The following is a 27,711-nucleotide window of genomic DNA, read 5'->3' on the forward strand; positions in this document are numbered from 1 at the left end:
TTATGTATCTCGTCTTGTAAAAATGAAACAAATTAGCAGCAAATTACAGAGCCGGGGCCACTGCCAGGCTGTGCTCTCTGTGTAGTGCTTCTAGAGTTTAAAAACCATTGATAAACCTTCCTTTTCAATTATTATTATAAAACAACCAAAAATTACATTTCTACACCAGTAGGAAAAGAAAAAAAAAAAATTAAATCAAACACAGGCACACACAGAAAATATATATATATATATATATATATATATATATATATATATATATATATATATATATATATATATATATATATATATATATTTATACCGCTGCTCAGTTCATATCCTTTGATTGTCTCGACACAGCTACGTGACCTCTATGCGCTGGGGGCCTCGTCTCGCAGAGATCTCAGACACTCTGTAGGATGTGTTACCAGAAAATCATCTTCCCTTTATGGAGTGGTAAAGCGGAACGAGCGGAGAGTGCGCTGCGCCTATACGAGTATTATATACTCCGGCGACTCACACACGGCTTTACAATAAGAAAATATTCAAAACACATCTCTCGCTTTTTTTTTCTTTTTTTTTTTAATAAAATATTATTTTTTTTTACTGAAAGAATTTTAATTTTCTGCATTTTTTTTTCTTCTCTCTGAAAATCAAGATGTCACAAGTAGACCTTGGCCAGGCCAGGACTTGTGGAATGAAGGAAATAACATGTTCTGTACATCGGGACAGACGTGGTCCATGCTAAACCAACATGTATTGCTGTACACCCACGCTAATATATTCATGTATGTATGTATATATCCGTACACACACACACACGTAACTTGGCACATTATTAAAACAATCTGTCGTTCTTTTATAAGGACGTTGAAACCAGACAGAAAATCCTTAAGCTTTGTCCTATATTTGTAACCACCAGCCCAAGCATGTCCTTCTTCCTGGGCACTGGGAGGTTAACGGGGGCCTCCTGTGTACTCTGAGCAGTAGGTGAGGGTAACACTGGAGATGGGTCTATTTCTGGGTGGGTACAGGTAAAGTGCCTCTTTGTGGTTGTCCTAGGAACGTCCATCGTTCTATCCATATAGATACTGGACGAGGTAAAGTGCCTGCCTTCTCATGACGTCTCTCCCTTCTACAGAAGAAGAGACGGCTGTGTCCGTTTATTACAGAACATCTTTAAGGATGGTGACCGGCCAACTTCTGCTCAGATAGGTATAATAAATATCTATGGCATTGCATCAGAAGCTTACGCCAATTATCTAACATATTAGGAATTCTGACTCCCTTTTCCATAACTTTTAACCCCAAACCGTTAAGAAAATAGGAAATGCCACTCCATGGCCTAATCTTTGGAAACATGATCTTTGCATCTTCACTGTAGTTCGATTACTTGTCATCGCTGTAATTAGCACAAATGTTCTGCTGTGCTGTATACTGGGAAACTCCTCCTTTAACCATCTGGAGAAGTACCCTCTGTGGGGATACTGCTGATGTTCTCCTGGAGATGTCCTTTCAGTAGAGTCAGACTGCTGATGTTCTCCTGGAGATGTCCTTTCAGTAGAGTCTCCTCTTGGTGGTATAGTCAGACTGCTGATGTTCTCCTGGAGATGTCCTTTCAGTAGTCTTCTCTTAGTGGTATAGTCAGACTGGTGATGTTCTGGAGAAGTCCTTTCAGTAGTCTCCTCTTGGTGGTATAGTCAGACTGGTGATGTTCTCCTGGAGATGTCCTTTCAGTAGTCTCCTCTTGGTGGTATAGTCAGACTGGTGATGTTCTGGAGAAGTTCTTTCAGTAGAGTCTCCTCTTGGTGGTATAGTTAGTCTGGTAACTGCCTTTCATTATAGTCTCCTCTTGGTGGGATAGTTAGAGAGGTACATGTCCTTTTAGTATGGTCACCTCTTAGTGCTGGGGACAAAGGTTAACCTCGTGTATGAACCAGTCGAGTTTCATAGACCGATTCTAGGGCAGTTAGTATGGTGGAAACGGGGGAAAGTGCTGCTTTTAGGCAAGGTGCAGAACACAGAAGCATTGGGACAGCACAGCTAATGATTGACTGGAATATTAAGGGTTATATAATGGCAGGACTAATGAGAAAGTCACTCGGAGGAGGGAGAGGTTGGTAAAGTACTACAGGGCAGAGAGACAGAACAGCAGCACTGTAAATACACAAAGTCCACTGAGCAGAACATTTCAGGTTGGGTACTATATGCTACCACCATGGTGTCTTGGGAAGCTCTTAGCATGCTCTCAGTGGACGCTGGGCTCTACAGAGGAGAGCAGTCCATTGGGAGGTCCTCACGGCCCGGCCCCAGTAACACAGCAATGCTTAGAACATAGATGGAGGGGCTGATGTTGGTCTCCTCTATACCCCGGGTACCGCATCCAGCTCTCAGGCAGTGTCAGGTCACTTTCTGAAGATGCACTCGGGGAAGTTGAGAGTGCGTCGCCGTAACTTCCTGCACGGACCCTCTTCCAGCAGATAGGTCACATCGATCACTGCAGACACACAAGGATAAAGACAGATGGGGGGATATTATCACATTTATACAAATGATTAAATGCCATCCTCAGGCTACTCATCAACTCTTAGCTTTTATCCTGCAGATTATTTCTCCTCAATATCATCTCCCACTAATCAGGATAAAGTATTACATTATTTAGTGATACTGTTATTTTTGTATTTGAATAACCAGTTGACGTGTTGGAGAAGTTCCCAACGCTTCCTTTGGTCATAATGGGCCCCCATTACTGCCCAAGGAAAGATGGCAGGAGACCACTCAAAAGCCTGTTTTTGAAAAAAAGAACTGAATAAAGCATCACTGAATATTACCCCATTTTCGCCTGCTCCTGCCCTCCCCCATCTCGATAACAGGAGCCATCACTTGTGATAACAGTTACTGCAACTGACAAGAGTGGTGTAGTCCTCTCCAACCTCATACATGACCCATATTGGGCTCCTAAACATTTCGTAGACTGCCTCGGAGTACACTAACCCTATGGGGTACACCGTCACTGAAAACACAACCCCACACCCTGAACTGGAATAGGATAAAATGATGATATCAAACAGACAACAAGCCCTCTTTCTTATAAGCCATGATACCATAGTATCTATAGTACCGGCATCAGATTGGGTAAGGCCAGTGTAGGGGGGATGAAGAGGCCACAGTACACTGATTTGTGGATTCCTCATGAACACAAGTTGATAAGGTGGTAGAATCAATGATTAATTCAGCGGTTTTCCTGGGAGGACCTCTACAGGACACGATGAGAACCACTGCTCTGAAACTGTAGCGTGGATGCCCACAAATATAAACTAAGCTGTATGGTCCAACATCTTGAGAGGAGGGGTTAGGCAGATCTCAAAATCACTGTGCAGAAACTTGGAACAAACACTGCATGCTAGCACAACAATGGAAAAATAATGAATAAAAAGCAAAGAAGAACAGAAGATGACAATCATGAACCATGACTAGATGCTGGGCCCAAAGGACTTTACTACAATGGACCAATGCTGAGATATTGGGCAATGGCTTTCCAGTTCCATAAAGCATTGGTTTAGAAAGCAGCTATAAAGTCAGCAATGATCATGTTCTCTAGTTCTGCACACCAAGCACGTTGAACCAATCTCGAGGACAGTAAATTCGATGGCTAGCCTTTCTGCCAGACTGTGGAAAATTGGGTAACCTGGCCAGATTGTGAGGTGTACCCAGAACAATGATGGTCAAGTGGCCTGAACTTATCACTCAGAGTAAAGATAAAGAGATCGGAGACTAAGAAAGCGTGGCCAGGAGTTCCCGGGGGTCCACCGTTGGCGGTCTGATGCAGAAAACAGAGCAGTCTTCACAAAGCAGGTTCTGAGGGAAATGTTAGTCAATCGGTTGGGGGGAAGAAAGTTCCATGACACGAATATGGTGACAATTATGTCCAAAAAGTGAATCTGTTGAGCTGACAGACAACAGCTGATGATTCGGTGATAACATTCAGGGTGGATCCATTTTCATTGAGTTAATAAAATAGTAGCCTCTATTTTGCAATTACTAGTTCTCCAAAAGGAAAGGGGGCATCTGGCTAAGGCCGGTTACTGCACTGATGAGGCAACACTGGGCCAAAAAAGATCCATCTGCAGTTGAATGTTCTGTTCCCACAAAACAAGTTGAGAACTTTGTAGACACCTCTCATCCCTCTGACACATATCCGGCAGCGAATGCCACCTCTTTATACATTACCAGAACGCCGAATCTGCCCTTTCCCTCTAACATGCATACTTGCCCCCAGCCTTAGTACAAGATAAACTACATGAAACATTTATTCCAGGAAACACACATTGCACGAGTAGATCTGCCGATGTTAGTGTGACAAGCCCCGACTCACCATTTTTCCCCGGCAGCTTCTCCAGAAGTCGGAGGAGAATCTGGTTGAGTTTCTCTCTCTTCACTTGCTGCCTCTCTAGGGGAGAGCAGAGACGCGGAGGGTGGCTGTTACTCTCCATCGCTCCACTCTCAGTAACCTCCAGTTGGGTGGGACCTGGTTCTGCCACCTCAGGTGCTGGTGGTGGGGTGTCCTTGTTTACTAATAAATCCTCCATGATGGGCAGGGTGTCATCCTGTGGTAGGTCTCCACCTGAGGACTTCGGTCGCTCAGATTTCCAGGACGACCTATGATGAAACATACAGAAAATGGGCAGTCGTAATAGATTTACTAAGGCATTGAAATGTATGAATGTCACTGAAGTGTCTGCTCACCTGCCCCCGTTCCGTTTATAATTGTCCGGCACATAATGAGGCTACAAGGAAAGATGTAGGTCAGTGATAATGATATCGTCTTATCATTATAACTAGTACATTCTGCTATTCCAAGACTCTTTATGGCTGACGGAATAATCTACAGTCCGCAATATAATGCCCATAAAACACTTACCGAGAAGTCCCTCTTCGGCGTCAGCTTCTTGGAGAAGTGATCGAAGGCGTAACTCTTCGTGCAGACTGGGAAGCGGTTGCGGTGGATTTTATAAAATAAGTGAGCAGATTTATCCAGCCGGTAGTCGCATATATAAACGTCGTGCTCCTTAACGCCCTTGGGACGCCCTGGAAAAGAGACACAGATTGGTTTGGGGTCATCATATAGGAGTGTGACACCAAAGTACCTACACATATCCAGCTAGAACGTGAGCCGTAAATACAGACACGATGCGGACAACTGTAACAGATAAAAGGAACACTGAAGTGTAAATAAAGTTTCCTATATATAAACGTGACTGACCAGACAGCACAACCAGGCGCTTAAAAATCTACAATGACCTCCAGAGCTGGAGGACAGAGGTTCCTAAGAGAGGAACCAAGTCTACGGCAGGAAGATTACCATGAAGACAGGACAACGAGGGGTCGTCCATAGGGGGCTCAGAGTGGAGAAGTGAGGATGGTCCTGAACGAGGAAGATCTCACCTTCTCCCTTGCTATCAGTGCAGTGGAGGAGGGAGCAGTCATTAGGACAGTGCAGTCCCCTTACCTTTGCAGTACGTGTACAGGTCCAGAACGCAGCAGGTGCCCACCACTGCCTCCAGTGGTATGATCTCATAGAGCGGCACGCGGAACAGCTCGTTGTGGTAGAACCTACGAGATGGCGAATGGTGCGTCTCGTGTGGCCGGAAGTAATGGTGACCAAAGGCAAATCGTTCGCCCCTGTGGAGAGAAGGACATGGAGTAATTTACAGCGCTCGTCAGAGAAGCCGGCATTGCATATAGTATTATAAGTAATTAGTCAACGCACTTCTCGTTCTTCCACAGCTTTTCTATCCGGAAGATGTCGAGTTTCTCGCGGTTAATGTGAGAAAGCAGCCGGTATGACTGTCGCACTGGCTGTCCGTCCGGTGTACGGCGGCTGTCCCGCATGAGATACACGCAGTCACCTGACCAGACACAACCTGATCAGTCTCTGACACAGGAGAACAGACACTTACATAAGTATACATTGCGGCCGTACCTTGTCGGAGAAGCAGCTCGTCCCGCAGGAGACAGATGAAGTAGATGAACCCGGGCTGAGCGTAATGAGGACACGGGATCATCGGTACTTCCTGAAACACAATGGTAGAACATTAGAAGGACGGGATCGGACAGAGCGTCCTACAAGGTGTCAGAGACATCAGGGTAATAATAGCGCTAGGACGGAGCGGGGTGCAGAGTCCGAGTCACTCACCCTATCGACAGGCCGGGGGTCACACTGCTCACACAGGTAATGCTCCACGTCGGTCGTCACTCCCATGCAGTCACAATGCTGCCACACCTGAAGAGAACAACACACAACCGGACATTTTACGTAACACACAGAACCGGATTTCATGAATGCAACACCGCCCTTAGCGGACACAAAATCACCAGCGTGGCGCTGCAACTTCCGTTTAATGGACCCTTATTGGATCTGGAGAGAAGTAAACGGTGCGATTGTGACTTATTGACCTTATCAATGCACACTCAGCTCCAATGGGTAATACTCTCCATTATCTACTGATAGATAAGGTCATGTGTCTCTAATACTCTTTAAGTACAAGGGGCAGGGGTCTTAAGGACTCTCGGGGTCCCAATCTTGTTAATTGCGATAACCAAGGTATTTTAACAGAGGCAAACCTAGGCATTTCACAGATGACCCCGATGACTTAGACCAGCTGTGATTTTGTCTGGAAATTTGGCCAACTCAGATCATACGGGTTAGACATGGTGGCATACGCAATGCTTTGCCAACCTAGATGTCTAAGAACGGCCGACAGCCACCCAGGAAAGGCCGTTGTGTGCGCTCTTTCAATCTGCTGCCAAACGGGCGGATCTGTTCCATACGTCCAACCCTATCCTCTATCGCTGCGCCAATCACTTGTAAGAAAGATAAATTCTCCACACGGCTATTACATGTCTATAATGTAACAATGACCAGTCACATATAGGATCATGCTATAATAATATATTGCAAGGCATTATCTGATTTATCTGTCTATGGCCTTCCCTTCATGTATGGTGTAATTTCTGCATTCCTGAAACAAGACGCGTTTCACTAATCATCCAGTCGTGCGATCTCTCGCACACTCACCATGCACTTCTCGCACTGAATCATCAGCCCCTCGTCTTTGTAGAGGCCACAGACACACCGGATGATGTCGTCCTCCTTCTCATGCACCCCCTCTTTGTCGCACAGCGATGTCTCGCTGCTGTCTGCCTCGCTGGCCGTCTCTCCCATGATCTCGTCTATCTGGGCGGCAGACTCGTGGCGAGCACTGTAATAAGCCTTGCGGAGACGGCACACGTCCCGCCCTATAGCAGACTTCCTCCCATGATATTTCTGGAATGACAAATGTGTTACGTGTCAGGAAGGTTCCAGTTATACGCGGTGTGAGGCTGCCGCGTGTTGAACTTACCTCCGCGTTACGGAACACTTTCAGCATGTCCGTATCAAAGGCTTCAACCGTCTTATAATGTCCGCTGAGGATCCGCTTCTCAATGGTCAACAAATCCAGTGGATCGCCAACCTTCTCATAGTAATACGGGTTCCTGTGCGGAAAGAGAGGCGTCACCCCACTGCTCAATTATATCATCTATAAATTACTACACAGTGGGTACCCCGTACCCCAACAACCAGCAGGCAAGTGGGGGTGCCATTATTAGGGGACATGGCACCCCGGGCGGACAGGGAAGAATGTCAGGGACAGGATCCCAGGAGGAGCGAGGGGTGGGAGGCTGAGTCCATGGTACCAGGATTAGAGGGGATAGGGAAGGGGTGAGGGTGCGAGGATAGACAGAAGGGTGTCAGGGACAGGATCCCAGGAGGAGCGAGGGGTGTGAGGAAGGGTCCATTGTACCAGGATTAGAGTGGACAGGGAAGGGGTGAGGGTGCGAGGATAGACAGAAGGGTGTCAGGGACAGGATCCCAGGAGGAGCGAGGGGTGTGAGGAAGGGTCCATTGTACCAGGATTAGAGTGGACAGGGAAGGGGTGAGGGTGCGAGGATAGACAGAAGGGTGTCAGGGACAGGATCCCAGGAGGAGCGAGGGGTGGGAGGCTGGGTCCATGGTACCAGGATTAGAGGGGACAGGGGAAGGGGTGAGGGTGCGAGGATAGACAGAAGGGTGTCAGGGACAGGATCCCAGGAGGAGCGAGGGGTGTGAGGAAGGGTCCATTGTACCAGGATTAGAGGGGACAGGGAAGGGGTGAGGGTGCGAGGATAGACAGAAGGGTGTCAGGGACAGGATCCCAGGAGGAGCGAGGGGTGGGAGGCTGGGTCCATGGTACCAGGATTAGAGGGGACAGGGAAGGGGTGAGGGTGCGAGGATAGACAGAAGGGTGTCAGGGACAGGATCCCAGGAGGAGCGAGGGGTGGGAGGCTGGGTCCATTGTACCAGGATTAGAGGGGACAGGGGAAGGGGTGAGGGTGCGAGGATAGACAGAAGGGTGTCAGGGACAGGATCCCAGGAGGAGCGAGGGGTGGGAGGCTGAGTCCATGGTACCAGGATTAGAGTGGACAGGGAAGGGGTGAGGGTGCGAGGATAGACAGAAGGGTGTCAGGGACAGGATCCCAGGAGGAGCGAGGGGTGGGAGGCTGGGTCCATGGTACCAGGATTAGAGGGGACAGGGAAGGGGTGAGGGTGCAAGGATAGACAGAAGGGTGTCAGGGACAGTATCCCAGGAGGAGCGAGGGGTGTGAAGAAGGGTCCATTGTACCAGGATTAGAGGGGACAGGGAAGGGGTGAGGGTGCGAGGATAGACAGAAGGGTGTCAGGGACAGGATCCCAGGAGGAGCGAGGGGTGTGAGGAAGGGTCCATTGTACCAGGATTAGAGGGGACAGGGGAAGGGGTGAGGGTGCGAGGATAGACAGAAGGGTGTCAGGGACAGGATCCCAGGAGGAGCGAGGGGTAAGAGGCTGGGTCCATGGTACCAGGATAAGAGGGGACAGGGAAGGGGTAAGGGTGCGAGGATAGACAGAAGGGTGTCAGGGACAGGATCCCAGGAGGAGCGAGGGGTGGGAGGCTGGGTCCATGGTACCAGGATTAGAGGGGACAGGGAAGGGGTGAGGGTACAAGGATAGACAGAAGGGTGTCAGGGACAGGATCCCAGGAGGAGCGAGGGGTGTGAGGAAGGGTCCATTGTACCAGGATTAGAGGGGACAGGGAAGGGGTGAGGGTGCGAGGATAGACAGAAGGGTGTCAGGGACAGGATCCCAGGAGGAGCGAGGGGTGGGAGGCTGGGTCCATGGTACCAGGATTAGAGGGGACAGGGAAGGGGTGAGGGTGCGAGGATAGACAGAAGGGTGTAAGGGACAGGATCCCAGGAGGAGCGAGGGGTGGGAGGCTGGGTCCATGGTACCAGGATTAGAGGGGACAGGGAAGGGGTGAGGGTGCAAGGATAGACAGAAGGGTGTCAGGGACAGGATCCCAGGAGGAGCGAGGGGTGGGAGGCTGGGTCCATGGTACCAGGATTAGAGGGGACAGGGAAGGGGTGAGGGTGCGAGGATAGACAGAAGGGTGTCAGGGTCAGGATCCCAGGAGGAGCGAGGGGTGAGAGGCTGGGTCCATGGTACCAGGATTAGAGGGGACAGGGAAGGGGTGAGGGTGCGAGGATAGACAGAAGGGTGTCAGGGACAGGATCCCAGGAGGAGCGAGGGGTGTGAGGAAGGGTCCATTGTACCAGGATTAGAGGGAACAGGGAAGGGGTGAGGGTGCAAGGATAGACAGAAGGGTGTCAGGGACAGGATCCCAGGAGGAGCGAGGGGTGTGAGGAAGGGTCCATTGTACCAGGATTAGAGGGGACAGGGAAGGGGTGAGGGTGCGAGGATAGACAGAAGGGTGTCAGGGACAGGATCTCAGGAGGAGCGAGGGGTGGGAGGCTGGGTCCATGGTACCAGAATTAGAGGGGACAGGGAAGGGGTAAGGGGATAGACAGAAGGGTGTCAGGGACAGGATCCCAGGAGGAGCGAGGGGTGGGAGGCTGGGTCCATGGTACCAGGATTAGAGGGGACAGGGAAGGGGTGAGGGTGCGAGGATAGACAGAAGGGTGTCAGGGACAGGATCCCAGGAGGAGCGAGGGGTGTGAGGAAGGGTCCATTGTACCAGGATTAGAGGGGACAGGGAAGGGGTGAGGGTGCGAGGATAGACAGAAGGGTGTCAGGGACAGGATCCCAGGAGGAGCGAGGGGTGTGAGGAAGGGTCCAATGTACCAGGATTAGAGGGGACAGGGAAGGGGTGAGGGTGCGAGGATAGACAGAAGGGTGTAAGGGACAGGATCTTAATGGGGACAGGAACGGTTCGGTCCTTACTTTTTCTTATGTGGAAGACTGAGCAGGGGGGTCGCCAGACTCCGGTTCATGGAATCTAAATTATGAAGAGAAGAATTGGTCAGACATGGCCATAGTGCTACTGAGATATGTTTATACTTCAGGGGTCTACAAGGAAGACCACCAGACGTCTATAAATGTCCCTCACATCATGCTGGTTCTAAAGCATCTTCCACCTAAAGCCTTACAAAGACCCTTCAATTACATCCTCAGTGGCTGAATTACATAGGAATTATTAATACATAATTAAATGTGTCCCCCTAGAGCGGGCAGCCATATTAGCAGGGCGGAGCTTCTCTAACAGCGCAGACATTGAGTGACTGAGCTGACGTCAGACTTGCCCTGCATGAATTGGTAGGCTCATACACAAGGTCATAGTCAGTTATACACCAAATGCTAACAGACATGCTGTGCTTTGCAATTTCAGCATTTTTTCTGGTATCAGAGCCACATAGAACATTGTACTGTGGCTTCAGTTGTCTGTAAGGGGACTAATCGCTTATTTCCACGTTATGTTACACTGTAGCAGTAGAACAGCCCTTTGCACCATGAAGCATCATATATGGAAGCTTAGATCTTTACATATACCAGCAAGAGGAGCGTCACCTTTGTAACAGACAATGCCATCGCAGATCTCTTTAAAGATCTGGGCCAGCCGGGCTGCCCGGGCCACTTCTATGTTCTCCTCCGCAGCCGCTAACCTTCTGGTGCGTACGGAACGAGACGTCTGCAGGGCAGCAAACTGGGTCATGAAGACGTCTGGAAGACAGATCAGAGGGGTCAGCAGGCGCTCCTGGGGAGGGCGTATAACCCAGTAATATACGCCCACATCCAGCCTCACCAGACTTAATGTTTCCATCATCCCTGCACACGCTGTTCCAGCGGTTATAGAGCGATGTGGGGTTCAGGTCATCCTTCACTTCCTCGTGTCTCCGCCGAGTCTTCTCCCAGTTCCTCACCAGGAAAACTCGGTGCTTCAATACAAAATTCCTGTAAAGACAAAGGTAAAGTCAGCTACGGATTCGCTTCCACGATGCCCACACAAAGGGCAAGTACAGCGGCATGATGGGCAGCACAAGACGTAGTGACATCTAAGCTTCTCACCGTTCTCTGTTGGACATTGGCTTCATGTGTAGCTGTGGGCTCAGCCTGTTTGGGGTCCCAACATTGTCACTGTGATCCTCACTGAGGTGACCCCTCTGGAAAGAGAAAGAAAAGGCCAGGAATTACTGCACCAATCATGGCTGCATTTCCTCCTTCGCTATAAGCTGAGTATGACGGGGGTGAACTGGAGACAGCCCGGCAAGATGACGCCACAGTAACCCCCCCACAATATCCTTATAACGAGCAAACAGCCAGCACTTGGGACCTCAGCAACGTCAATGCTCAGTCTCGGATGTACTAACCCTCCTCTTCAGCCGGTGCTTGGATTTCCTCTTCTCCTTGGAGCGCCCCAGTCTCCGGTGAGAAGGTAACAGGTGGTTGCCCTTGTTGTTCTGTCCATTCATTCTCTGACTCTTTCCACCGATGATCCCTCTGCATCTCTCGAAGCCGCACTTACAGAGTTGCTGCAGGATGGGGGAGAACAGGAGACTTTTACTGTACAATTATCTGGACCCGAGACATCACATAGGGTAACGATCTCCAGCTCTAAGGGGTAACGCTTCAACTGCTGTCTTTACAAATGTGAAATCCCCAGCTCACAGGTAGATAAGCTAGAAACAACTGATTTTCTACCATAAGGTAGCAGAACAGATAATAATAATAATTTGCAAATCATCTTGGGGGGAGATTTAGCAACAAACACGGCAGATCCCCTGTAAAGCGGCACATGAGGAGAAGGTCCGTGGAGCCTGGTATTTCCAGAGTTGGCGCTATCCAACTTTACATGTATGTAAGTCAGATTACGTAGGGTGTTCACGTGTTCTGAGCTTGCACAGAGTCCATACAAACCCTGTATATACCATGTTCTCTTACCTGTTGCTCCATGTTAAAGGAATGAAAGTTGTAGTCGTAGGCCAGTTCGGTCCCGGCCGGCATGTCCTTCAAAGCATACAATCCGATTCGATACACACCGTTCACAGACCTGGGCCGCAAGACAATGAATGACGTACAGATATGAGAAAGAGATTCATCTAGGGGGCATCCTAAGCATACTCTGTGTGACTTCCATAGGTGATCCCTATGCTGGTCAGATCTGTCCTCACAAGCAATACAGGCCATTTAGGTCCTCTTCAAGACATAACCCCAGAGATGTTCTTAATAAAGGACCAGGTTGTGTTTGGAAAGCATGACACCACAAGTAGGAGACGGGCTCACCATTTCTGCATCTCGCAGTTGGGGTCACAGCTGTGGTTGATGAATCGAGCCTCGTTGCCCATGCGGTAGCTGTCAATGACCATACCACTGTCCAGGTTAAGACAGTAATGGTCACTGTGGTTGTGATACTGCTCAATCATTCGGTTCCTGGAAGTAAGGACAGTTATTAAAGTTTATCTGAACACCATGGAATAATTGCTGTTTCTTTACCATTATGCACCCATCGAGGAATCACTAGAGTGGCATGAAACTGCCCAATACAGCCACCTAAAGACTCCATCCTGACCAACCTTCATCCGAGGACCCTACACCCTTGTACACAGCCACCTAAAGACTCCATCCTGACCAACCTTCATCCGAGGACCCTACACCCCTGTACACAGCCACCTAAAGACTCCATCCTGACCAACCTTCATCCGAGGACCCTACACCACTGTACACAGCCACCTAACCCAACACTCCATCCTGACCAACCTTCATACAAGGACCCTGCACCCCTGTACAGAGCCACCTAAAGACTCCATCCTGACCAACCTTCATCCGAGGACCCTACACCCTTGTACACAGCCACCTAGAGACTCCATCCTGACCAACCTTCATCCGAGGACCCTACACCCCTGTACACAGCCACCTAAAGACTCCATCCTGACCAACCTTCATACAAGGACCCTGCACCCCTGTACAGAGCCACCTAAAGACTCCATCCTGACCAACCTTCATCCGAGGACCCTACACCCTTGTACACAGCCACCTAAAGACTCCATCCTGACCAACCTTCATCCGAGGACCCTACACCCTTGTACACAGCCACCTAACCCAACACTCCATCCTGACCAACCTTCATCCGAGGACCCTACACCACTGTACACAGCCACCTAACCCAACACTCCATCCTGACCAACCTTCATCCGAGGACCCTACACCACTGTACACAGCCACCTAACCCAACACTTCATCCTGACCAACCTTCATACAAGGACCCTACACCACTGTACACAGCCACCTAACCCAACACTCTATCCTGACCAACCTTCATACTAGGACCCTACACCCCTGTACACAGTCACCTAACCCAACACTCCATCCTGACCAACCTTCATACAAGGACCCTGCACCCCTGTACAGAGCCACTTAACCCAACACTCCATCCTGACCAACCTTCATCCGAGGACCCTACACCACTGTACACAGCCACCTAACCCAACACTCCATCCTGACCAACCTTCATCCGAGGACCCTACACCACTGTACACAGCCACCTAACCCAACACTCCATCCTGACCAACCTTCATCCGAGGACCCTACACCACTGTACACAGCCACCTAACCCAACACTCCATCCTGACCAACCTTCATCCGAGGACCCTACACCACTGTACACAGCCACCTAACCCAACACTTCATCCTGACCAACCTTCATACAAGGACCCTACTCCTCTATACACAGCCACCTAACCCAACACTCTATCCTGACCAACCTTCATACTAGGACCCTACACCCCTGTAACAGCCACCTAACCCAACACTCCATCCTGACCAACCTTCATACAAGGACCTTGCACCACTGTACACAGCCACCTAACCCAACACTCCATCCTGACCAACCTTCATACAAGGACCCTGCACCCCTGTACACAGCCACCTAACCAACACTCCATCCTGACCAACCTTCATACTAGGACCCTACACCACTGTACACAGTCATCTAACCCAACACTCCATCCTGACCAACCTTCATCCGAGGACCCTACACCCTTGTACACAGCCACCTAAAGACTCCATCCTGACCAACCTTCATCCGAGGACCCTACACCCCTGTACACAGCCACCTAAAGACTCCATCCTGACCAACCTTCATCCGAGGACCCTACACCCTTGTACAGAGCCACCTAACCCAACACTCCATCCTGACCAACCTTCATCCGAGGACCCTACACCCTTGTACACAGCCACCTAAAGACTCCATCCTGACCAACCTTCATCCGAGGACCCTACACCCCTGTACACAGCCACCTAAAGACTCCATCCTGACCAACCTTCATCCGAGGACCCTACACCCCTGTACACAGCCACCTAACCCAACACTCCATCCTGACCAACCTTCATCCGAGGACCCTGCACCCCTGTACACAGCCACCTAACCAACACTCCATCCTGACCAACCTTCATCCGAGGACCCTACACCACTGTACACAGTCACCTAACCAACACTCCATCCTGACCAACCTTCATACAAGGACCCTGCACCCCTGTACACAGCCACCTAACCCAACACTCCATCCTGACCAACCTTCATACAAGGACCCTGCACCCCTGTAACAGCCACCTAACCCAACACTCCATCCTGACCAACCTTCATACAAGGACCCTGCACCCCTGTAACAGCCACTTAACCCAACACTCCATCCTGACCAACCTTCATACTAGGACCATGCACCCCTGTAACAGCCACCTAACCAACACTCCATCCTGACCAACCTTCATACAAGGACCCTACTCCTCTATACACACAAACCGCCAAATCAACAGTCAATCCAAAGTATAATGTACTATTGTATAACATGATAAATACTTCTAACATTGGAAGTGAAATATGTTCCATGTTTATCTGTACAACCACCATGAGGAGTAACAGCACCTCGTAGACAGGGGAGACCCCATAGAAGATGAGGAGACCTGGTACCTGAACTCCTGCTCGCTCACCACCTCGCCCAGGTACTCGATGATGAACTGAGAGGCCTTCAATGGCTCCTTGGTGCGGATGCCCCATCCTTTCCCCTCTGCCCGGAAGCGCTCTAAACACTGGACCCACTCGTGTCTCTGGATCCGCTGGTTGTGGCACCGCTCCCCACATGGACACGTGTTAGGAGAACACTCTGCAAAAATCATTCTACAAGGGAAAGACCAGGGTCACTGTTTCCATCCACGTTACATCTAGTGATCTGACGGACACGGGATGGTAATACAACTCACCGATTAAGGCAGTCCTCCACGCAGCCCCCCTCCTCCCGATTCTCCGGTCTCTTACAGTTACACATGGTGGCTTCATATCCAGACAAAGGTTTTACATCCACATAGACATCTGGGAAACACAAACAATAATTACATCAAGACCATAATAAGCATAAGAAAGAGGCCAAAAATAGAGCAATGGAATGCGGTACCCTGTGTGTCCGGAGAGGAAAAGGTGGGACTGGGGGTGTGATAACGCAGGATAACGACGTGGAGGTGATGGCGCAAGGATAACGACGTGGAGGTGAGGGCAAAGGGATAACGACGTGGCGGTGAGGGCGCAGGGATAACGACGTGGCGGTGAGGGCGCAGGGATAACGACGTGGCGGTGAGGGCGCAGGGATAACGACGTGGCGGTGAGGGCGCAGGGATAACGACGTGGCGGTGAGGGCGCAGGGATAACGACGTGGCGGTGAGGGCGCAAGGATAACGACGTGGCGGTGAGGGCGCAAGGATAACGACGTGGCGGTGATGGCGCAAGGATAACGACGTGGCGGTGAGGGCGAAGGGATAACGACGTGGAGGTGAGGGCGCAGGGATAACGACGTGGCGGTGAGGGCGCAGGGATAACGACGTGGCGGTGAGGGCGCAGGGATAACGACGTGGCGGTGAGGGCGCAGGGATAACGACGTGGCGGTGAGGGCGCAGGGATAACGACGTGGCGGTGAGGGCGCAGGGATAACGACGTGGCGGTGAGGGCGCAGGGATAACGACGTGGCGGTGAGGGCGCAAGGATAACGACGTGGCGGTGAGGGCGCAAGGATAACGACGTGGCGGTGATGGCGCAAGGATAACGACGTGGCGGTGAGGGCGAAGGGATAACGACGTGGAGGTGAGGGCGCAGGGATAACGACGTGGAGGTGAGGGCGCAGGGATAACGACGTGGCGGTGAGGGCGCAGGGATAACGACGTGGCGGTGATGGCGCAAGGATAACGACGTGGCGGTGAGGGCGCAGGGATAACGACGTGGCGGTGAGGGCGCAGGGATAACGACGTGGCGGTGAGGGCGCAGGGATAACGACGTGGCGGTGAGGGCGCAGGGATAACGACGTGGCGGTGAGGGCGCAGGGATAACGACGTGGCGGTGAGGGCGCAGGGATAACGACGTGGCGGTGAGGGCGCAGGGATAACGACGTGGCGGTGAGGGCGCAGGGATAACGACGTGGCGGTGAGGGCGCAGGGATAACGACGTGGAGGTGAGGGCGCAGGGATAACGACGTGGCGGTGAGGGCGCAGGGATAACGACGTGGAGGTGAGGGCGCAGGGATAACACCCCGGAGGCGAGGGCGCAGGGATAATGACGTGGAGGTGATGGCGCAGGGATAACACCCCTGGGGAGAAGGGCGCGGAGGGGAGAAGGGCGCGGAGGGGAGAAGGGCGCGGAGGGGAGAAGGGCGCGGAGGGGAGAAGGGCGCGGAGGGGAGGGCGCAGGGAGCACGACGCGGAGGGGAGGGCGCACGACGCGGAGGGGAGGGCGCAGGGATAACGACGCGGAGGGGAGGGCGCACGACGCGGAGGGGAGGGCGCAGGGATAACGACGCGGAGGGGAGGGCGCAGGGATAACGACGCGGAGGTGACTACCAACGTGTAGAGGATACGTTTTACACCACGCTCACGCTGAGAACTTACTTGAGCGAATCTTCTTGTAGAGCGGAACATCCGGCTTTTTATACAACTGGAAGAGACATAACAAAAACCTGTGTCATGAATGTTATGAGAAACTGGATAATGCTGATAATAGCCACAGGCTGTTAGAAAACTGGTAACAAGGTAACATTAGGATGATTTGCACCTCCGATAATCTACAGAAGAAATGGGAGCTGCCTGGAATACTTAAGCCGGTTATTATATCAGACATCTTAAGGTGACATCATGGATCTGCCTGAAGCCACATTACCCAGTACGGTCCTGGGACCAGCCATGGAAGGAATCTGCATTTTCATGTAATATTGTTTAACAAGGAGACTCTCTGGGGAAATGACATTAGGAAGAGTCTAAAAAAAGACTTAGTCTGGACAGAAGATGAACGGATCACCACATTGTACGTACATCCAGGACAGGCAAATGATGGATAAAGGTGAGGGAGATCAGGAAACTGGTAACCCTGGCACATCTTGTCTGGCTCTTCCAGAATAACCAGGTATAATGGTGAATGGTGAATCCTGCCATATATTGTCTGACAATTCCACAGAAATCATGGATAATGGTGATCCCTACGTGTATTATACTAGAGCAGGATACTGATCCCTACGTGTATTATACTAGAGCAGGATACTGATCCCTACGTGTATTATACTAGAGCAGGATACTGATCCCTACGTGTATTATACTAGAGCAGGATACTGATGCCTACGTGTATTATACTAGAGCAGGATACTGATCCCTACGTGTATTATACTAGAGCAGGATACTGATCCCTACGTGTATTATACTAGAGCAGGATACTGATCCCTACGTGTATTATACTAGAGCAGGATACTGATCCCTACGTGTATTATACTAGAGCAGGATAGTGATCCCTACGTGTATTATACTAGAGTAGGATACAGATCCCTACGTGTATTATACTAGAACATGATACAGATCCCTACGTGTATTATACTAGAACATGATACAGATGCCTACGTGTATTATACTAGAACATGATACAGATCCCTACGTGTATTATACTAGAACATGATACAGATCCCTACGTGTATTATACTAGAGCAGGATACTGATCCCTACGTGTATTATACTAGAACAGGATACTGATCCCTACGTGTATTATACTAGAGCAGGATACTGATCCCTACGTGTATTATACTAGAGCAGGATACTGATCCCTACGTGTATTATACTAGAACATGATACAGATGCCTACGTGTATTATACTAGAACATGATACAGATCCCTACGTGTATTATACTAGAACATGATACAGATCCCTACGTGTATTATACTAGAGCAGGATACTGATCCCTACGTGTATTATACTAGAACAGGATACTGATCCCTACGTGTATTATACTAGAGCAGGATACTGATCCCTACGTGTATTATACTAGAGCAGGATACTGATCCCTACGTGTATTATACTAGAGCAGGATACAGATCCCTATGTGTATTATACTAGAGTAGGATACAGATCCCTACGTGCATTATACTAGAACATGATACAGATCCCTACGTGCATTATACTAGAACATGATACAGATCCCTACGTGCATTATACTAGAACATGATACAGATCCCTACGTGCATTATACTAGAACATGATACAGATCCCTACGTGCATTATACTAGAACATGATACAGATCCCTACGTGCATTATACTAGAACATGATACAGATCCCTACGTGCATTATACTAGAACATGATACAGATCCCTACGTGCATTATACTAGAACATGATACAGATCCCTACGTGCATTATACTAGAACATGATACAGATCCCTACGTGCATTATACTAGAACATGATACAGATCCCTACGTGTATTATACTAGAACATGATACAGATCCCTACGTGTATTATACTAGAACATGATACTGATCCCTACGTGTATTATACTAGAACAGGATACTGATCCCTACGTGTATTATACTAGAGCAGGATACTGATCCCTACGTGTATTATACTAGAGCAGGATACAGATCCCAACGTGTATTATACTAGAGCAGGATACAGATCCCAACGTGTATTATACTAGAACAGGATACAGATCCCTACGTGTATTATACTAGAACAAGATACTGATCCCTACGTGTATTATACTAGAGCAGGATACTGATCCCTATGTGTATTATACTAGAGCAGGATACTGATCCCTACGTGTATTATACTAGAGCAGGATACCGATCCCTACGTGTATTATACTAGAGCAGGATACCGATCCCTACGTGTATTATACTAGAGCAGGATACTGATCCCTACGTGTATTATACTAGAGCAGGATACTGATCCCTACGTGTATTATACTAGAACAGGATACCGATCCCTACGTGTATTATACTAGAGCAGGATACTGATCCCTACGTGTATTATACTAGAGCAGGATACTGATCCCTACGTGTATTATACTAGAACAGGATACAGATCCCTACGTGTATTATACTAGAACAGGATACTGATCCCTACGTGTATTATACTAGAGCAGGATACTGATCCCTACGTGTATTATACTAGAACAGGATACAGATCCCTACGTGTATTATACTAGAACAGGATACCGATCCCTACGTGTATTATACTAGAGCAGGATACTGATGCCTACGTGTATTATACTAGAACAGGATACTGATCCCTACGTGTATTATACTAGAACAGGATACTGATCCCTACGTGTATTATACTAGAGCAGGATACTGATCCCTACGTGTATTATACTAGAGCAGGATACTGATCCCTACGTGTATTATACTAGAGCAGGATACTGATCCCTACGTGTATTATACTAGAACAGGATACTGATCCCTACGTGTATTATACTAGAACAGGATACTGATCCCTACGTGTATTATACTAGAGCAAGATACTGATCCCTACGTGTATTATACTAGAACAGGATACAGATCCCTACGTGTATTATACTAGAGCAGGATACAGATCCCTACGTGTATTATACTAGAACAGGATACTGATGCCTACGTGTATTATACTAGAGTAGGATACTGATCCCTACGTGTATTATACTAGAGCAGGATACTGATCCCTACGTGTATTATACTAGAGCAGGATACTGATGCCTACGTGTATTATACTAGAACAGGATACTGATCCCTACGTGTATTATACTAGAACAGGATACTGATCCCTACGTGTATTATACTAGAGCAGGATACAGATCCCTACGTGTATTATACTAGAACAGGATACAGATCCCTACGTGTATTATACTAGAACAGGATACAGATCCCTACGTGTATTATACTAGAGCAGGATACAGATCCCTACGTGTATTATACTAGAACAGGATACTGATCCCTACGTGTATTATACTAGAGTAGGATACTGATCCCTACGTGTATTATACTAGAGCAGGATACTGATCCCTACGTGTATTATACTAGAGCAGGATACTGATCCCTACGTGTATTATACTAGAGCAGGATACCGATGCCTACGTGTATTATACTAGAACAGGATACTGATCCCTACGTGTATTATACTAGAGCAGGATACCGATGCCTACGTGTATTATACTAGAACAGGATACTGATCCCTACGTGTATTATACTAGAGCAGGATACAGATCCCTACGTGTATTATACTAGAACAGGATACTGATCCCTACGTGTATTATACTAGAGTAGGATACTGATCCCTACGTGTATTATACTAGAGCAGGATACTGATCCCTACGTGTATTATACTAGAGCAGGATACTGATCCCTACGTGTATTATACTAGAGCAGGATACCGATGCCTACGTGTATTATACTAGAACAGGATACCTAAGTATATTATTACATCAGGGTATCGGCAGCTATGTGTCAAGGTAACAGGCCGCCACTGGATGAAGACGTCACTGTGTACAACTCTTACACAACACTGAAGAGGGATCCTTGGACACATGATAGAGGCCGTGTTTGGTAATACAGAAACCAGTGGGGTATATAAACAGCCTGACGAGGAGCACATAACAGCGGTCTGCCTGATCTCTGATGGACCCTTTTGTTGTGAGCACTGAGTACACGAGGGCAGTCGTACGTCTGGGATAAGGTTATAATGGGCTCGTTGGTGGATTAGTAGAGGACGCAGTGTTTGAGGTGATCTGTCTCACACATCCGGACTGTTAGTCCAACGATTGCAACAAACACACAGACATGTGAAACCCTATATTACCCGGGCAGGGCTTCTATAAGGTCATAGGTATAAATAGCAGATATATGCCCTTCCCTCAGCTTGTAGATAGTAATATATAACAGCACCATATCCCAGATCATTCTATCAGCATTGTGAGAAGACATGTTCATAATCTATTTACAGAGGTAAAGCACCATAGGTAGGTATTGTGCAAACAAGCCCCCAGTTGTAGTTGTCCCCACACCCCCCCCCCCGTGCAGTTGTCCCCACACCCCCCGTGTAGTTATCCCCACACCCCCACGTGCAGTTATCCCCACACCCCCACGTGCAGTTATCCCCACACCCCCACGTGCAGTTATCCCCACACCCCCACGTGCAGTTATCCCCACACCCCCCGTGCAGTTATCCCCACACCCCCCGTGCAGTTATCCCCACACCCCCCGTGCAGTTATCCCCACACCCCCCGTGCACTTATCCCCACACCCCCACGTGCAGTTATCCCCACACCCCCACGTGCAGTTATCCCCACACCCCCACGTGCAGTTATCCCCACACCCCCACTTGCAGTTATCCCCACACCCCCACGTGCAGTTATCCCCACACCCCCACGTGCAGTTATCCCCACCCCCCCACGTGCAGTTATCCCCACACCCCCGTGTAGTTATCCCCACACCCCCGTGCAGTTATCCCCACACCCCCACGTGCAGTTATCCCCACACCCCCACTTGCAGTTATCCCCACACCCCCATGTGCAGTTATCCCCACGTGCAGTTATCCCCACACCCCCGTGTAGTTATCCCCACACCCCCACGTGCAGTTATGCCCACACCCCCTGTGCAGTTATCCACACACACCCCCAGTTGTAGTTGCCCCCACACCCCCAGTTGTAGTTGCCCCCACACCCCCAGTTGTAGTTGCCCCCACACCCCCAGTTGTAGTTGCCCCCACACCCCCAGTTGTAGTTGCCCCCACACCCCCCCCGTGCAGTTGTCCCCACCCCCCCCCCCCGTGCAGTTGTCCCCACACCCCCCCCCCCCGTGCAGTTGTCCCCACACCCCCCCCCCCCGTGCAGTTGTCCCCACACCCCCCCGTGCAGTTATCCCCACACCCCCCCGTGCAGTTATCCCCACACCCCCCCGTGCAGTTATCCCCACACCCCCCCGTGCAGTTATCCCCACACCCCCCCGTGCAGTTATCCCCACACCCCCATGTGCAGTTATCCCCACACCCCCATGTGCAGTTATCCCCACACCCCCCCTGTAGTTGTCCCCACACATGTACCTGATTATGTTTCCACTGCCAAAGGATATCGTATGGAAGCTGGAAGTCGTTCCTCTTGTGTCGGAGATATTTCCCTGAAACACGAGAGGAACATACACACGTCTGTTACAATCATGCCAGTTACACAAAAGCCCTTATTTGTATATTTAAGTCTTAACGAACTTGGAGGCACTTTTACAAACTAGAAGTCATCCCAAGACTGGACAGAAAGGTAGGAGCGGAGGTTCTCACACTGCTAGATAATGGGTGTGAAACGAGGACATCACACTGCTAGACAATGGGTGTGAAACAAGGACATCACAAAGTTAGATAATGGGCTGAGAGGGTCACACAGGTGAAACAGGAGATCTGTACAGATAACAGATGGGACTAGAGGACCATACACAACTGAGCAATCAAGGGGAATGAAACCCCCCAAACATCTATATTGCGGATGGGATTTGACATGATCACCCTAATAACATGAAAGAAGGAGGTCTCCATATAGCTGTACAATGGATGAGACTGAAGGTTTTTCAGATGTGACTGAAGATCCCACACAACTGAATAATGAGTATGATGTCCTCAAAAAGCTGAATAACAAGTGGAATAGTAGGACCCCACAGATGGGGCAGGAGGTCCGTACACCACACAACAACTGCTGGGCGTTGAGGATCTTGCACACTTGGACAATGACTCAAATATGGATAAAGGGTTGGAGGTCATAACCTTGATCACAGATAGGAAAGGACATTAATGACAGATGAGAGAGTGGGCACACACAACTATATAGCAGGTGTGATCTTTGAGCTATATAGAGCGGAACACAAGGTGGGAAAGGAAGTCTATACACAACACAGTCACCCATGGTAATAGTGGGCTTCACACAGCTGGACAAAGGGTTGGAGGGTCCTCATCCTAATAACAGTTAGGGCAAGAGGTCTTCACCCAGTTTCATAACAAAAGGGACCAAGAGTCCCGCACAGCTGGACAACGGGTGGGAAGTGACAGGAGGTTCTTGTACAACCTGATAATGGACGGGACTGTGGCCTGACGCAGTTGGACAGTGCGTGTAACGGCAGCTCTACAGAGCTGGACAACGGGTGGGATGTGACAGGAGGTTATTGTACAACCTGATAATAGACGGGACTGTGGCCGACGCAGTTGAACAGTGCGTGTAACGGCAGCTCTACAGAGCTGGACAACGGGAGGGATGTGACAGGAGGTTCTTGTACAACCTGATAATGGACGGGACTGTGGCCTGACGCAGTTGGACAGTGCGTGTAACGTTAGATCTACAGAGCTGGACAACGGGTGGGATGTGACAGGAGGTTCTTGTACAACCTGATAATAGACGGGACTGTGGCCTGACGCAGTTGGACAGTGCGTGTAACGGCAGCTCTACAGAGCTGGACAACGGGTGGGATGTGACAGGAGGTTCTTGTACAACCTGATATTGGACGGGACTGTGGCCTGACGCAGTTGGACAGTGCGTGTAACGGCAGCTCTACAGAGCTGGACAACGGGTGGGATGTGACAGGAGGTTCTTGTACAACCTGATATTGGACGGGACTGTGGCCTGACGCAGTTGGACAGTGCGTGTAACGGCAGCTCTACAGAGCTGGACAACGGGTGGGATGTGACAGGAGGTTCTTGTACAACCTGATAATGGACGGGACTGTGGCCTGACGCAGTTGGACAGTGCGTGTAACGGCAGCTCTACACAGCTGGACAACGGGTGGGATGTGACAGGAGGTTCTTGTACAACCTGATAATGGACGGGACTGTGGCCTGACGCAGTTGGACAGTGCGTGTAACGGCAGCTCTACACAGCTGGACAACGGGTGGGATGTGACAGGAGGTTCTTGTACAACCTGATATTGGACGGGACTGTGGCCTGACGCAGTTGGACAGTGCGTGTAACGGCAGCTCTACAGAGCTGGACAACGGGAGGGATGTGACAGGAGGTTCTTGTACAACCTGATAATGGACGGGACTGTGGCCTGACGCAGTTGGACAGTGCGTGTAACGGCAGCTCTACAGAGGTGGCTAATATACAAAACGAGAAATCCCCACTGAAATATATAATGCTGAGAATGAAGTATAACGGGTGGGTTCGTGGTGGACCTCGCAGACACAACAGGAGATAATGACACTACAGCTGCCACATAGCTCTATCACTGATCTAACCTCTGTAAACAAGTCTATTACAATGAGTGAGAAGAAGGAGGGGGGTCACGGAGCGTCTGAGCAATCTCAGCGGGGTGGGGTGCAATCGAAACACAAAACAGCTTGGAGGGCTGGGGAAAAGAAAAACATTTTTCTTCCAACCTACTCCTACTACTTTGTCCTCATTTAAGAAGTTTCACTTCTTGGCAGGTTCCAGGAAGCGGCTTAATCTGTTGGGAATTTGCTTTTTCTGTGATGACCTCACTGGGTAAAACAAAAGCCTCTTTCAGGAGCGGTGGCCGGAGGCCAGAGGAGCACAGACGTTCCTCTCTCATTAGGCAGACGTTCGGAAAGTTATACGGACAGGAATAGAAAGCTGTAACACTACCCTGTGGCCGTGGTGCTAAGTGGTGTGACGGACGGGGGTCTCTGTATTGTCCACCTTGTGGGGCCTGGTAGACCATGGACTGCCCCAGACGTGGTCATCCCAATCCATGCGGCACACTCGTTACTCTCTCTTCTCTCACCCATATTATCTCCCATAGCCAGTTTCAACCGGCTCAAAAATAGTGCTTCTCCTTCTTACAATAACCAAAGGAGCATCGACCCATTGTGTCTCTACAGCAGTCACTCACACCCAGTGACAGGAAGCCACCGAGAGTTATATAGTAGAAGGAGCAGGGTCCTCCAACAGCACAGAGTATATCAGGAGATGAGTGATGTGTTAGTGAGGACAGGGCTGCATGTGACAGGGGCAGTGACATGATGTGAGGAGGGGAATGGAGGCAGCAGGAAGCCACAGACTGAGAGTTATATAGTGGAAGGAGCAGGGTCCCCAGCAGCACAGAGTATATCAGGAGATGAGTGATGTGTTAGTGAGAACAGAGATGCATGTGACTGGGGCAGTGACATGATGTGAGGAGGGGAATGGAGGCAGCAGGAAGCCACAGACAGAGTTATATAGTAGAAGGAGCAGGGTCCCCCAGCAGCACAGAGTATATCAGGAGAAGAGTGATGTGTTAGTGAGGACAAGGCTGCATGTGACAGGGGCAGTGACATGATTTGAGGAGGGAAATGGAGGCAGCAGGAAGCCACAGGCTGAGAGTTATATAGTGGAAGGAGCAGGGTCCCCAGCAGCACAGAGTATATCAGGAGATGAGTGATATAGTGGAAGGAGCACAGAATAAGGCTATGAGGCTACTGTTATGGAAAGATTGTGGTTTCTTACAGATCTTTATATAAAACTAAATTTCTACATCCAACTCGCACTTGTGCTCGATGAATGAAAGCCAGACTCTGATTGGTTGCCATGAGAGACTGTACTGTTTCATAAACACGGCATCTTACAAATGGGTCTGTCTCCCGAATAGAAGCATTATATTTCTCTGTACAATGGAGAGAAGACACCATCACCCATATAACTCACCAATGTGGATGGGCGCTGGGAGAAGACCGTATTCATGATCCCGGGGAATATACTCCAACTTTTCCTTCTTCAGCTGTATAAGCCGACTCTTGGGGCTACGGCACCAGGAGACAGAGATTAGAGCGACAATGTATATATATATAAATGTAAGGAATCAGTGACCACAAGTACACCAATATCTCCCGGGTATCCCATATGAAGTCAGGTCAGTAAACCCCGGAATAATGGATACTCACTCAGAAGTTTTGTACACGTCGGAGAAAAGGCCGGCCTTTTGGAACTTCTTCTTGGGAGGGCGAGCCATCTTCTTCTCCCGCTGCCCCAGTGGTGCCAGGTGACGGGACCTCACAGCGCCAATGTCTTCGTGGCTCAGGCTGACCTCTTGGCCGGTGGTAACATCTACTAGGGCAAACTCGGCCAGACTGCAACACAAAGGAAGAGTTTAGTAGACCTGAAGCTCGGACACATATAGGACATCAGGTAGGTGGGAGATGTACCTTGTACAGCTCTCCTGGTCCTCATCCATCACAGATTTCGGACGCTTCTTTCCTTGCTTCTCCATGACCAAGTGCTTCCTTTTCCAGCCTTTCCGGCGCTCTGGTTCTAGAGTCACTCCCTGCACTACAGATTCAATAACATCGGAGACGGTGTCGGCTCCGGTGACGCCACATTCTCTCTCGCTCATTAAGCGGGTGACCAGCTCCATAGGGAGAATGGATTCCAGCGGATACTTCCTGGGTCTCCCCGGCCTCCTCTTTACAATGTTGTTCCCCGTACGCGACTGTCTCTGCAATTTCTTGGCCTTCAATATCTTATTGACATGGTCCAAGTTCTTCTTGGAAGCCAGGATCTTATCGTAGTTGTACATCCGTCGTGCCTGCTTGTGTATCGCCTCCACCATGCTCCTCTTCAGGCAGAGATTAGGGCAACTGCTGGGCAGCCGGCTAGATGAAAAGCCCCCGCCGTCCATAGAGGGCTGCGCTGAGGGTGCGGAAACCAGAGAGGAGTCCGACTTGCCCTGGCCTTTCTCACGGCTGTATACCCTAGCCGGGCTGGATGACGTGGGAGCAGCAGCATTAGCTATGAGAAAACAGTCCACCGTCTTGTCCAAAGGACTCTGCTTCTCCCCATGCACCGCTCGCGGAAGTAAGCAGTCCGGCTCTTCAGAGGCGTTCCGTGCGTTTCTAAATGGAACCCCCATGACTGAAAGAAGAAACAGATTACACATATTAGTCTACAATGGATAACAGATCCCAGAAAATGTATTCACATAAGTCATTATTATTAAAGGTCCGACTACTTATACCACCCCCACTGGTCGTGTCAGGTACTGCAGTCTGATTAATGGGGCGATTGCGGAGTACACACTAGAATTCCTTTGAACCCCATGAAACAGATTTGTGATATTCAGAATGCTTATCTTCAGCTATAGACACTGCCGA

The 27,711-nt window shown here is 49.7% G+C and overlaps 1 protein-coding gene across 1 annotated transcript; it reads right to left on the reverse strand.

The window, feature by feature from the left end:
* Nucleotides 1–1,722: 1,722 nt before the first annotated feature.
* ASH1L (ASH1 like histone lysine methyltransferase) lies at nucleotides 1,723–27,508 on the reverse strand. The gene is made up of 24 exons (XM_075192449.1): nucleotides 26,767–27,508; nucleotides 26,506–26,691; nucleotides 26,270–26,364; nucleotides 22,696–22,769; nucleotides 17,255–17,300; nucleotides 15,587–15,695; nucleotides 15,297–15,503; nucleotides 12,614–12,760; nucleotides 12,272–12,380; nucleotides 11,701–11,862; nucleotides 11,399–11,493; nucleotides 11,136–11,284; nucleotides 10,901–11,053; nucleotides 10,277–10,331; nucleotides 7,386–7,518; nucleotides 7,061–7,309; nucleotides 6,179–6,265; nucleotides 5,966–6,056; nucleotides 5,753–5,891; nucleotides 5,492–5,664; nucleotides 4,904–5,070; nucleotides 4,729–4,769; nucleotides 4,358–4,641; nucleotides 1,723–2,479 (listed from the first exon to the last, which is right to left on the reverse strand). Exons 1-24 carry the CDS (start codon nucleotides 27,495–27,497, stop codon nucleotides 2,388–2,390), a joined length of 3,774 nt encoding a protein of 1,257 aa, XP_075048550.1. The 5' UTR covers nucleotides 27,498–27,508; the 3' UTR covers nucleotides 1,723–2,387.
* Between the last annotated feature and the right edge of the window lie 203 nt (nucleotides 27,509–27,711).

This window comes from Mixophyes fleayi, chromosome 12, assembly GCF_038048845.1.
Source record: "Mixophyes fleayi isolate aMixFle1 chromosome 12, aMixFle1.hap1, whole genome shotgun sequence".
Lineage (NCBI taxonomy): Eukaryota > Metazoa > Chordata > Amphibia > Anura > Limnodynastidae > Mixophyes > Mixophyes fleayi.